The sequence below is a fragment of the Petaurus breviceps genome, unplaced genomic scaffold (genome assembly GCF_028583685.1).
Source record: "Petaurus breviceps papuanus isolate PSGF00001 unplaced genomic scaffold, PetGlider_PUasm1.0 184, whole genome shotgun sequence".
NCBI classification, from domain to species: domain Eukaryota; kingdom Metazoa; phylum Chordata; class Mammalia; order Diprotodontia; family Petauridae; genus Petaurus; species Petaurus breviceps.
In genome coordinates, this window is record NW_027185793.1 from 11640397 (window position 1) to 11652813 (window position 12417).

Sequence of the window (12417 nt, forward strand, 5' to 3'; positions counted from 1 at the left end):
CTATATACAATATTCTCTTGGTTTTGCTCATTTCACTTCATTATTTCATGCAAGTCTATCCATGTTTTTCTAAGATTGTCAGGCTCATCATTTCATAATGTGAAATTACCTTTGGTTCTTTTTAACTCTAGTAAAATTTGAAATGTGGGCTTGCGTTAAGATATCTATCATTCAGTGATAGAGTATACATATGCATTCGATTTTTTCCCCCTTGTTGACCTGTTTCCCACTTCAGTTGATTTACTTTTTTGTTTCCCCCATTCTTTTGACATTAATTTATTTTGATTTTGTTTTTTTTGGGGGGGGAGGGGTCCATTTTAATGAACAGAGAGTCTGTTATTTAGGTGTGGTTTTGTACCTCTTATTCTAAGCTGTTAATTCTCCTTCCAAGTTATTTCTTTTGAACTTTCATTTCTTTTCCAACTTTTTCCTCTAGTGCTCTTATTTAATTCATAATGTTTTAAAACTTCATTTTTTCCTGAAATTATAATTGACCTTGTGGCCAAGCTGTGTTTTTCTTTGATACTTTACTTGTAAATGATTTGGAGTTCTCTTCTGGATTTGTGTTTGGGGGGGGGGGGTCCCTAGTGTTTTTTGTTGGTGTCTGTAAAGCCAATCACAGCTGCTTTCCTGAGGACTCCTGCTATGAATAACTTTAAGGATCTAATCGCATGGTATAATAAACTCTGTATTTGTTCAGCAATAAACTAAAGCATTACATTCAAGAAACTAAAGCATAACATTCACCACAACATAACAACTTATTACTAAGGTGGCCACATAGCTTTAAATAAAACACATCATTCAGTATATGTTATAGTCATCTTTAAGGGGTAGCAGAAAATATAAACGCCATCCACCCTTAGGTGACAGTTAGTTACAATCTCCTCAGTCAATACAGAATATCCGGGTAAAGTATTCTTTTATCTTCACTCCAGGCTGGTTTACAAACCCCAGGACTACTTCTTTTCCACAGGCTGACCACTCCCAACTCTTGTTTGCATTTACACATAGTGCTCCACTGCAGGGGTTTTTTTTTTTCCTTTTTGGAGGGCATTTGGGGTTAAGTAACTTGCCCAAGGTTACACGGCTAGTTTGTGTGTATGTGTGTGTGTGTGTGTGTGGGGGGGTGTTAAGTGTCTGAGGCCGGAACCGAACTTGGGTCCCACTGCAGTTCTATGTCTTAGCTCATTGGGACTACTCCACTCCAAGCTCTTCGCAGTTTCTGTTTCTAGGAAAACAAATCTTAACAGGGCTACAGCAATATTTACACACGTTATTAGCACTATCATCTCAATTCACTTTCTGTCTGAGAAATTATCATGGAAACAACAGACAGGGCTTCTGTCTGAGAAATCAATACAGAACAATAGACAGGGTTTCTTTCTGAGAAATGACGGAAACAACAGACAGGGCTTCTGTCTGAGAAATCAACACAGAACAACAGACAGGGTTTCTGTCCAAGAAAGTAACACAGATCAACAGATAGAACGTCAACATCACAAACATTCTCTCTCCCAGTTCTGCTGGTCCTCTTATCTGCTCCTTCCTGTTCTTCCCTCTTTGTAGACTTCTTCCACTTGTGGGCTCAAAAACACTTGGTTAGCTAAAACTCAATCTAAAAAAAAAAAGCAAAAAACCCTATTTTACTTGCCATTACAATGTCTTTTCTTTGCTGGCTCTTTTGTTGACTTCAACTAGTGTTATTTGGGGTCTTGCTACTTCTTTCTCTGGGTTTTGAATACCATGTTTTTTCTTGGGGATCCTTGGCATCATGATAACCCATTTATCTCTCTCTCTTTTTTTTAATAGTCTTACTTCCTGAATTAGGACTAAGCCGGGGTGTGCTGGTTAGACAGTGGGTTCTCTGAAAATTCAGGATACAACTTAATTTAATTTGTGTTATTAACATTTCCCACTTCATTTTATTAAATCTAGACAAGGAATAATACAATAAATCAAAACCTGATTTACAGAGTTTGCCGATTTCCAAAGTGTAAATGCTCACATTGAAAATTTAGTAACTGACTCTCACAAGCCAGGTCAAGGTGGTTCCAAAATACAGATGGGCAAGAGAGCCTTTGAATACTTCTAGCAGGATTCATTTGACCTTACAGAATGTAGTCGATCTTGACTATTTATTTGTAGATTCTCTATTTGTGAACTTGCTAAAATTTATTTGTAAGCTGAAAATCAGTACTTGATGCTTTTTTGGTCATCTGTGGACAGACATAGTCCTTGCTGAGCTCAAACAAGGTAATATTCTACCTTCTTGTTAAATCTCTCATAGTTCAAATAAGTTTTCTTTTTGCTTTCTATTTAGTAAGGCTTTTTGTTAGTGATTTCCCAGTTTAAAATACCCCCCAAGTGTAGTACTGAAGTGCTGTCTAGTGTTCCCAAGTGCAAGAAGGCTGTGATATGTCTTACAGAGAAAATATATGTATTGGATAAGTTTCATTCAGGCATGAGTTATGGGGCTGTTGGTGGTGAGTTCAGTGCTAATGACTCTACAGTGGAATACATCCAGAAAAAGAAAGAAGAAATTCTTTGATCCATGCCACTGCTTTGGAAAGTGCTAAAGCAACTTCTATAGTATATGAGGAAGCTATGGGAAAGATGGGAAAATGGCTAAATTGGTAGATGCATGAGATGATGACTATTAAAAAACAGAGTGGAGGGGCAGCCAGGTAGCTCAGCGAGTAAGAGCACTGGCTCCAGTGTCGGGATGACCTGGGGATCGAATCTGGGCTTAGACATCCAGAAACACCTGGCCGTGTAACCTTGAGCAAGTTACTTAACCCCAATTGCTTAAAAAAAAAACAAAAAACAGAGTGGACAGAATTGTGAGGCTGAAAGCCAAAGAAATTTCCAGTCCCATTACCCAGTGTCAAGATAGTTGTCAAACCCTTTGTCAAAACTAGTGGAGACTAGTGCTGGCAGGCTCACAAGCTGTATGGCACAAAAACTGTTAAACTTGCAAGTGAGGCAGGTTCTGCAGATCAGGAGGCTGTGGAAGAACTGAAAACATACCTATTAAGTAACTAAGAGTTATACAGTAAGACTTGGCCTGTGGTGTTGGTGCACAATAGCACAGTTTCATGATCTTGCAATGATTTGAAGCCAGACACCTTAAAGGCTATTTGAATTATGTAGATTTATTTGCCAATATCCTTATAAAACAAGCCAGTTTCACCAGTGTGAAAAACCTAGTTTTTCATATAACTGTGGACTGTGTATTATTGAGTTAGAGAGTTAAGGTAATACAATAACAGTATTGTGGAGTTGCTTATTGCCCTACATGCTTGAATAGGACCAAGATGACATCACTATGTCAGAGTCAAGGCACAGTGTGTCCATCAGTGGCTGATCAGACCAGTAAGAAGTTAGAAGGCTCTACCACAGGTCAGGTACAAATAGTCAATATGAATGTTTAGAGAGGAGATGTTGCTAAATTTGTGCATCTTACATTTCTTTTGAGCTAATGCAATTTTCCTTTGCTCACAGAGCACAGCACTTTCTTTGATCCAGGCATGCTGTACTGGGTGGTCCTGTGCTAGTGTCTCCCATGTGTCTCAATTGATTCCAGAGTTTTTCAGAGAGATCTTGATGATGTCCTTATACTGTTTCTTCTGACTTTTGTGTGATGTTACCTTGTGTGAGTTCTCCATAAAATAGTCTTTGATACACACATACATTTGGCATTCGCACAATATGGCCAACTCATTAGAATTGGAATTGTACTCTCCACAGTAGAGTTTGAATTCTTGGCAGTTCAGTTTAAGAAAAGACCTCAGTATCTGTGCCTTATTTTGCCAGATGATCTTCAGAATCTTCCTCAGACTATTTAAATGGAAGCAATTTAGTTTCCTGGTATGTTGCTGGTAGACTGTCCAGGTTCCACAGGCATGCAACAATGAGGTCAGCCTAATGGCTCTGTAGACCTTCAGTTTGGTAGGCAGCCTAATACCTCTTCTCTCCCACACTTTCCTTCAGAGCTTCCCAAATACTGCTAGCTCTCGTAATGCGTGCATCAGCTTCAACATCTGTGTGTACATCACTGGAAAGTATACCACCAAGGTAAGTGAACTTATCCACAGCATTTAGAATTTCTCCATATTGCTTCAGGAACAAAGGATAATGACCACAAATATTAAATATTTACAGAAAGATGTCTTTAAGCAGAAACACAAATGAAACAAATTTTTATATTGTCAGTTGATGAAAATGTTGTGACCAGAGGCTTGTAGGACTCTAACCCTGTACTTTTCTTAGGAGTAATGCTTGAGTATTCATTAATTCAACATTCAGGGTAACTTTATAGAACATAACTACTAAAAGTGATAATAATTGATTACATTTAAGGAAGATAGGTGGTACAGTGGATAGAGCACTGGACTTGGAGTCAGGAAGAGCTGAGTTCAAATATGCCTTCAGACACTACTAGCTGTGTCACCAGTTTTCTCACTGCCAAATTGAGGATAATAATGGCACCTGCATTGCAGGGTTGTAAGGATCAAACGAGACAATAATTGTAGAATGCTTAACATAGTGCCCGGAACATAGTAGGCACTGTGTAAGTACTTATTTCCTTCCCCTTCTCATTTTGGATTTTTTTGGTGTCCTGGTGGGTTGTAGCTGTAGCCCTATGGCAATGTTCTGTCCCTGAAGTCTGGCTCATAGATATCCTCCTCTGAGTTAGAGGGAGGGTGGCATGTTCTTTCTTTCCTGTAGTGATCTGGTTTTGAGATTCTGATCTCCTAAGTTATTAACAGCGGTGAGGTCTCTTTTCCTTAGGGCTAATTGTTCAATCTGCCCCTTACCGTCAGTCATGTTCTGCTTCATAGTGACTCTGGGATCCTGATCCACCCCTGTTCCACACTTCTTGGACTCTTCATTTGCCTTTAGATCGACTTTATGACCCTATGCTGGAAAAATGATTCATTTTATTTTTTTCTGAGATTTCCACTTATGACATGGTCTGAGGTTTCTCAGATATCTTTATTGGGTTATTTGTCCAGGGAGCTGGTTTTTGTTACTTTCTTCTACTTCACCATCTTGGATAATTTGGTCTATGAGGTACACATGCACTCTCTCTCTCTCTCTCTCTCTCTCACACACACACACACACACACACGCACGCACACACACATTTAATTTATATTCTTCCCATGTAAAATGAGGGAATTGGAACTAAATGATCTCTGAACATCTGTTCCAATGCTAAAATCTTGTCAACAGGCAATCACAACGCCATGAGACTGATGTGAAACCAGGTTTATTACAAGAGAAAAGAACATACACGTGGAACCTAAAGAGTTCAGAGTCCTTACAGAAGTTTGCATATTTGTGACAGTACAACACAAAGGAGGAGAAAACAGGAAGGGGCATGGCACAAGAGGGGAAAGGTGCAGCAAAGGTAGCAGAAAGTAGAAAAACCCTCCTCAAGGGGAGGAGCAGGGTGATGGCAAAGGCTGCAATCTTTTCCTCTGGGAATGGCTAGACTATGAAAATGGGGAGGTCCTCTTATCTTCAGAGGACCCCACCTGCACAAGCATTTTCCCAACCTGGCACAGACTGGCTAGCACCTGTCTTGCCTCCCAAGGACACCTAAGGGGTCCAGCTTGGGGTGCAGACAGCAAATTATGTCAACTTAGAGTGGTGGTAGGGAACTTTGTCCTTGATATATTCAGGGCCTCCTGCATGCTGTAAGTTCAGTGTTTCTGGAAAATTGGCAACTCAAAAACTTCAGGGACCCCTTAACAGCCCTTAACAATCCCATCATCATAAAATATATTTTTTTGGTATATTTTTGAAATTTATGCAAATATAGGTTATATGATTTTTTCCATTGAGAGCACCTTACCCTAATGTAGATACCTCTTTCAACCCTTAGTAGCTCTTGGAAGTTGAATGAGGCACACAGTCATTAAGCAACGTGTTTTAGGATCACCAGCTAGTAAGGAGTGAGATTTGAAATTTGGTCTCACACCAATGCTTTATTTATAATAGCATACATTTTCTAAATCAGAGGTTATTAAACTGGGGTCTTTGAACTTTTTTTTTTCAAAATATTTTGATGATCATTTTTTCAGTATAATTTGTTTCCTTTCCTTATGAAATAAATAGAAAACTTTCAGAATTCATTCAAATACAGAAAGATCAAACTATTCATTTAGGGTATCACTAATACCTCAGGTGATTTGATTTTTAGAGAGCATAATAACAGACAGTAAGATTTGGAGGGTTGTGCAATAGGGGAAAAGAATTCTCCATTTCTTTCTTTTAAAAAATTATTTTTTTATTACCAAAATTCCCCTTACACTCCTCCACAAAGTCTTCAAAGTATAAAATACCTAAACTAACAGAAGACCACATAATCCATTTTCTGAAAAAGAAGTAGAGTTAGGTGTATAAGAATTGCTGAAGGACATAGCTCTCGGTCCTGATGTATTCACAAGAGTATTCTGTCATATTTTTAAAAGATAGTACCAACACTACAGAAATTATTTTGGAAAAGTTAGAAAGAAAACACTCTTCTAGATTCTTTTAAAATAGTTTCTTCATTTCTCTTAAAATATTGTTAGAATAAGGAATTGAAAAAGGGAGTCCTACATCTCTGCAGTTTGGCCTTGTCATCATTAGTTTATTTTTGTTTCCCTTAGAAAGATCTGCTGGACTGTGGACATTTAAACATGTAACAAGAACTGTTACTTCTGTGTTCCATTACTAGTCTTCCTTTACTTTTTCTTCCTTACTTTTCAAACCTAAATTTGTCCAAACCTAAACTTGCTGCTTTGTAACTTCCGTTCATTGCTTCCTTTATCCTACAGGTATTCAATACAACCCCAAGGTCTTCTCTCCCCTAACCCCTAGACCTCAAATTAATTACTTCATTTAATAAATTTCAGGCCACAAAATGAAAATTAGTTTGGAAAAATCTTGGTTTTAAGTATGTGGGGAATTTAATGTCCATTGTCTTGGCAAACTTTTCTTTTCCTAATTTAGAATTTAAGGATATTTTAACAATATTCTGATCAAGATTTATCTGTACTGACAACGTTTTTTTCTTTCCCCAAATTAGGAGAGGAAGGAGAAGTTATCTAAATTCGAGTCACTTCGTCATTCCATTGCTGGAATGATTCGATCTCCCAAATCTATGTTGGGCTCTTCATCAGTAAGTAGGATTAATTATTCTGTGGCTTTGTAAATCTTCCCATTATTCTAGAATTCTAGGATATGATTTTTCATTTTGTTACACATCAGTGAGCCATCAGGGGAGGATTTGATTGAAAATATGTTAATTTGTAAACTCTACCTAAAGAGAGATGCTTTGCTTTGAAAGAAAGGTACACGAGGGCCTAATATGACCAGTAGTAGGATCAGTTTTGTTACATGTTAAATCACTTTACAGGCAGAATTATTACTTGACAAAGTATTCATATACCTATGTATTAGCAGTTTTGAATATTATTTCAATTGTGAGAGTACATGAAGTCTTACTGGTATATAAATTTATCATAAATATAGCTAACAGAAAGGTGTCCAAAGCAATTTGCCCTATTTGCAATATCTCATTGACTAAGGGAATTAGAGAATGTTCTTATCCCACATTATGTTTTTAAACTATGTTTTTTGTTTATTTTCTAATTGTAAGAAACTACTCATTTCAACCATCTACAATGAAGTTTTAATATGTTTTGGGGGGGGATTGTTGATCAAATTTACATATAGTACACAATAAAAATTAATTACTATTGTTTTGAAACACTTTTGGTTGTTATTTCTGTAATTTTCTAACTAATAAAAGGCATTATAAGTATATGTTAGTATATATATGTGATTAAGGGTCATAGACAAATATATTAAAACTTTTGCATTTTTAGGGAAATAAGATCATATTTATAAAAAGTAGAAATTAAATTGCTTCCTACCCTTCTAGACTAACTTAATAGCCCAACTACCTTCTGAATTCCCTTCAAGTATATAATGATATCTGTCCCAGAAAAGTAATAGAGTAGTTTTTTTGCTTGCATATATCAGATAAATGCTTTTATATCAAAAGATGACAAAATCCCACTGAAAAGATTTCCAAACCCTGAATTATGTACTGTTGCTTACTTTATTTTTATTTTTTCCTGTTATAAATAGTTTTTAAAAGTACTGTTTCAAATTATTTGAGAACTGTTTAAGAAATGTAAAATATGCATATGAGGTTTTTTTTGTTTGATTTTTTAATTTAGTAAAATAAATGGTTCAAATGGCTGCTGGTTAAAAGGAAAAAAAAAAATTCAACGTATTTTAGCCTTTACTGCTAGTAGTATTACTTCCAATAAAAGGAATCATTTTTGTGGGAACTAAAAGGTAGAGGTGACCTGAATGATAGCTACTTTACACAATATTGGGGGGAAAAAGAAGAGTTACTTTCAAGAAACAAAAAAATTACTGTCAGTGGGACTGGGGTCCTCACCACTGATTTATTCCTGGAAATGTGGAAATCCTACTTTCCAATGCAAATGATAATTCATTTGTTACTATATTTCTAGGGAGTTGTCTTCAGGCTTTGAGAGGTGAATGCTTGCCTGAATTCACATAGCTAGGAGTCAGAAATTTGAACTTAGGCCATTCTTACTCCAAGGCCAGCATTATATTCCATATATCACATAGACATTCTTGCAAAAATTATTCTTCAGGAAATATCTGCCAAAATTCATGTCCTTTTCTTGCTTTTCAGAAAAGCAGTTTCACTATGAAGCTATAAAGCCTTTTAACTTAGCAACTAGTATGAGTCCTTTTGTAACTTAGTTTTCTAGTGATTTGAGTTTCCAAAGTGAGGAGTACAGAAAACTGATTCAAGAATTTGAGAACCCTTTGTAAATATGAAATAAATAATACACTTAAGAATGATTGATATAACATAAATAGTATTTGGGATTCAAAGAAGTAATGAGGAAAATCCAAAAGAAGAAATAGTGAAATATTTAAAAAAACCCTCTCCCTCAATGTTTTAATATGAAAACTAATAAAAAGTCGATGTTTTTTCATAACATTAACTCACTTTCCACTTCCACTTCATAGGTTGAAAATCTGTGTGAGGGCCTACTACCAGTTTATGCTGGGACAATAGGAAAAATACTTATTTTACTTTGTTAATAGACTTCTTACAGTGCCTGAATTACTCACCTAAACCTAAAATGGGTAACATTGTTGATAAATTCGAACCCAGAGATATGAATCTGGGCTTTTATTTCAGCCTTCTAAGGAAATGCCCTTAAAAATATATCTGAGAGTAGGAGAATATAAAAATTCTTCTTTGAGAAAATGGAGCTAATTCCTACTTCCGCGATTTTCTTATGGCCAGGGGTTATTATAGGCTACATATGCCCAACACCTTTTCCATAGACTTTAGTATGTTACATTTCTTTGAAGTAAATACAAATGTTTTTGAAGCTGATACAGACTTTTGGAACTAACTCAGGACTAAATGTGATAGAACCAGGTCAATAATTTAAATTCCATACAAGAATAGGAAAGTGGTGGAAAGGGTGAGCTTTTTCTCGTTGCTCTACTAGGTAGTGGTGTATACAGTAGTGGACAGTTAATAAATATTTATTAAATACCTCCTGTGTGCCAGGCACTGTTCTACATGCTGGGGACACTAATATGAAAAAGAAAGACAGTTGTAGCCCTCAAAGAGCTTGCTATCTACTGGGGGAACACAGCACAGAAAAGGAAACTGAAAAAGATACCAAACAGCTCTGGTACCATGGAGAAAACCACAAGTATGCAGCCAGTTGTAAATGTGAAGGGATAGTAACCTACGGGCCCTTCTTAAACAGAAGTTTTGAGAGGAACTCAGTCTTCCAATCAGAAGTGTTCCAGGGGAAGAGAAAGCTAAGCAGGTGTGAGTACCATGTCTGGTTTCCATCTTGCAGGATGACGAGGTTCTTGGGGATGTGATGAAGTCCAAACAGGGTAGCTGAAAGGTAAATGAAGGACAAAGGGGGAAATTAAAGTGTTCATTATGTTAATAATAGACTACGTTACATTCTTATGTAGTATATGTCATACCTCTTATTTGCAGTGTCAGTGAGTTAATGTTATAAAAACACAACTTTTTAATCTCCTAGCATTTCACCCCAACCGTGTTTCTTAATCTTTAGCATATACATTGACAATCATTAGCAAAATTCAGTTTTTAGGATCTCAGTCTGATTGAATTACATTTTTCAAAAATCATACATACTACTAAAATATGCCTTTAATAGGTTTCCCACTTTTATTTTAAATCCTCAAAATCTCTGTTAGGTATACATATTTCTTAAAAAGAAAAGAATTCTTATGCATTTGAGAATTTAGGGAAATTAATTCATTGATACAGTCATGATAACAAGTCATGTCTCCCTAACAGTTGAAGACCCCTCTGTTCTTAGGTCAGTTAAATGCTCCAAGGTTTTCAATTCACTGATACATTTAGTGAGCTCTTGAAGTAAAATAATAGAGTCTATGTGTGTTCCTCGTAAGTTTATGACAATCAACTAATGAACTGAAATATTTTTTTTAAGAATTAAAAAATTAAGAATTAAGAAACTAGAGAAACTCTACTCATGTGCCTATTATTACATAACTTCAGTCTGCTCAGAGGTTTTCTGACTGATCAAATGAGATTATCTGTAGAACTTGCTTTGTAAACTTTAAAGCACTATATAACTGTTAGCTATCATTATTGTCTTTATTATGACTACTATTATAACTATTACTATTATTAATTAAAGCCACTAATCTTGATTTAAGAATGCATTTTAGTGGTGTTAGGCCTAATGACTTAATTAATCTACCACAATACCTCTTCCCCCAAAGTCTTTAATTTTAATATTAACTTATTAAATGTTAAAAGATTAGCATTTAAAAAGTCGCTTGTATTATTTGTAAACTTTTTTCTGCTTCAGAATAATATACAAAAAGGTATTCCAAATCCTTTCATAACTAAGAAAATACATATAAGATCTTACAAGATTAAAAAAAAAAGATGACCTTTTTCTGACAGTTGTATATATTTTAAGTTTTCAGTACTACAACACTAGAGTCTCATTTTCTCCTTCTCTCTTTCTCTCTCTCTCTCTCTCTCTCTCTCTCTCTCTCTCTCTCTCTCTCTATCCCCCTCCCCCACTTCCCCTCTTTCTCTTTCTCTCTCTCCCTCTCCCCACCTCTTTCTCTCCCCCTTCCCCTGTCTCTCTCTGTCTCTCATTCCTGCTCTCTCTCTTTTCACACTCTCTCTCTTATTCTCTTGCTCCTGCTTTCTTGCTTTCTCTGTGTCACACACACACCATGTACACACAACTACCTAACTATATATAACTACACACATACAAGTATTAAGGACAAATTTTAAGTCAAGTAAAGTTTTTGGAGAAAACTTGATAGCAAATGAAATTAAGAATCTAGGATAATTATAGCAGGGCCCATGTCATTTCTTTGAAAATAGTTTAGTGTTGGGGTGGCTAGGTGGTGCAGTGAATAGAGCACTGGTCCTGGAGTCAGGAGGACCTGAGTTCAAATCCAGCCTCAGACACTTAACACAAAAACTAGCCGTGTGACCTTGGGCAAGTCAACCCCAATTGCCCTCCAAAAAACAACAAAAAAAATTAGTTTAGTGTAATGGGGTTATGGATTAGAAATCATTTGATTTAAACACTGATAAATTATTTTCAGATTTAAAAGAAATAATAGGAGGAATAGAATAATATAAGTTTAAGCTGAAGCTTTTTGTGTGAACATAATACTGATGTCCATTCAGTGGGAAAATATTGCAAAATTCCCTTATGTAGTATTTCCTTAAGATAAATTGACTGTCTTATGAAACAAAAGAATATGAGTGTTTATAAGCCTTATAAATCTTGCCACATATGTTTAAATGAAAAAGTTCTCTGGGAGATTATGCCAAAATAGTAAAGAGTCAAATGATTTGTATTTTTATGTAAGAAATTCTTAATAAATATTTTCTGTTGAGATTTTACCACTTACTATTTAGTTTAAATTAGGACTAATCTATCCCATAAGACTCAAAGAAAATTATAAAATTTGCTTTTTTGTTGTTATTTTGCATGCAAAGCATGTCATCAAAGAAAAGAGGTAGAGGAAGAAAATGAAAGGATTTTCTTTCATATTTATATATATTATATATATCACATTTATCATATTTATAAAGAAGATTTTTCTGGAAGGGTTTTTTAGACATTTATCATATTCATGAGATTCTGAAAGATTTGCCTCCTTTGCCTACAAAAAGTAAGATCTTAATCAGTAAAAATGATTATCATGGTTTACAAGAAGACTTTTACTACATTAATAAAAAGGGTAGACAGAATTTAAAAAGTGTGTGAAGCAAAGTGTCACAGTCTATAAAGAAATTTATACTGA

General features: G+C 35.6%; 1 protein-coding gene across 11 annotated transcripts in view; it reads left to right on the forward strand.

The window, feature by feature from the left end:
* FER (FER tyrosine kinase) overlaps nucleotides 1-12417 on the forward strand; it is a 288611-nt gene that overhangs the window by 106346 nt on the left and 169848 nt on the right. For 8 of the 11 annotated variants that reach the window (XM_069088134.1, XM_069088138.1, XM_069088142.1 and 5 more), the window contains 2 exons: nucleotides 3994-4077; nucleotides 7082-7174. In XM_069088134.1, the coding sequence (XP_068944235.1) occupies nucleotides 3994-4077; nucleotides 7082-7174 (177 nt within the window). The remainder of the gene's footprint in view (nucleotides 1-3993; nucleotides 4078-7081; nucleotides 7175-12417) is intronic. The other 3 variants (XM_069088139.1, XM_069088140.1, XM_069088143.1) reach the window with 1 other exon arrangement.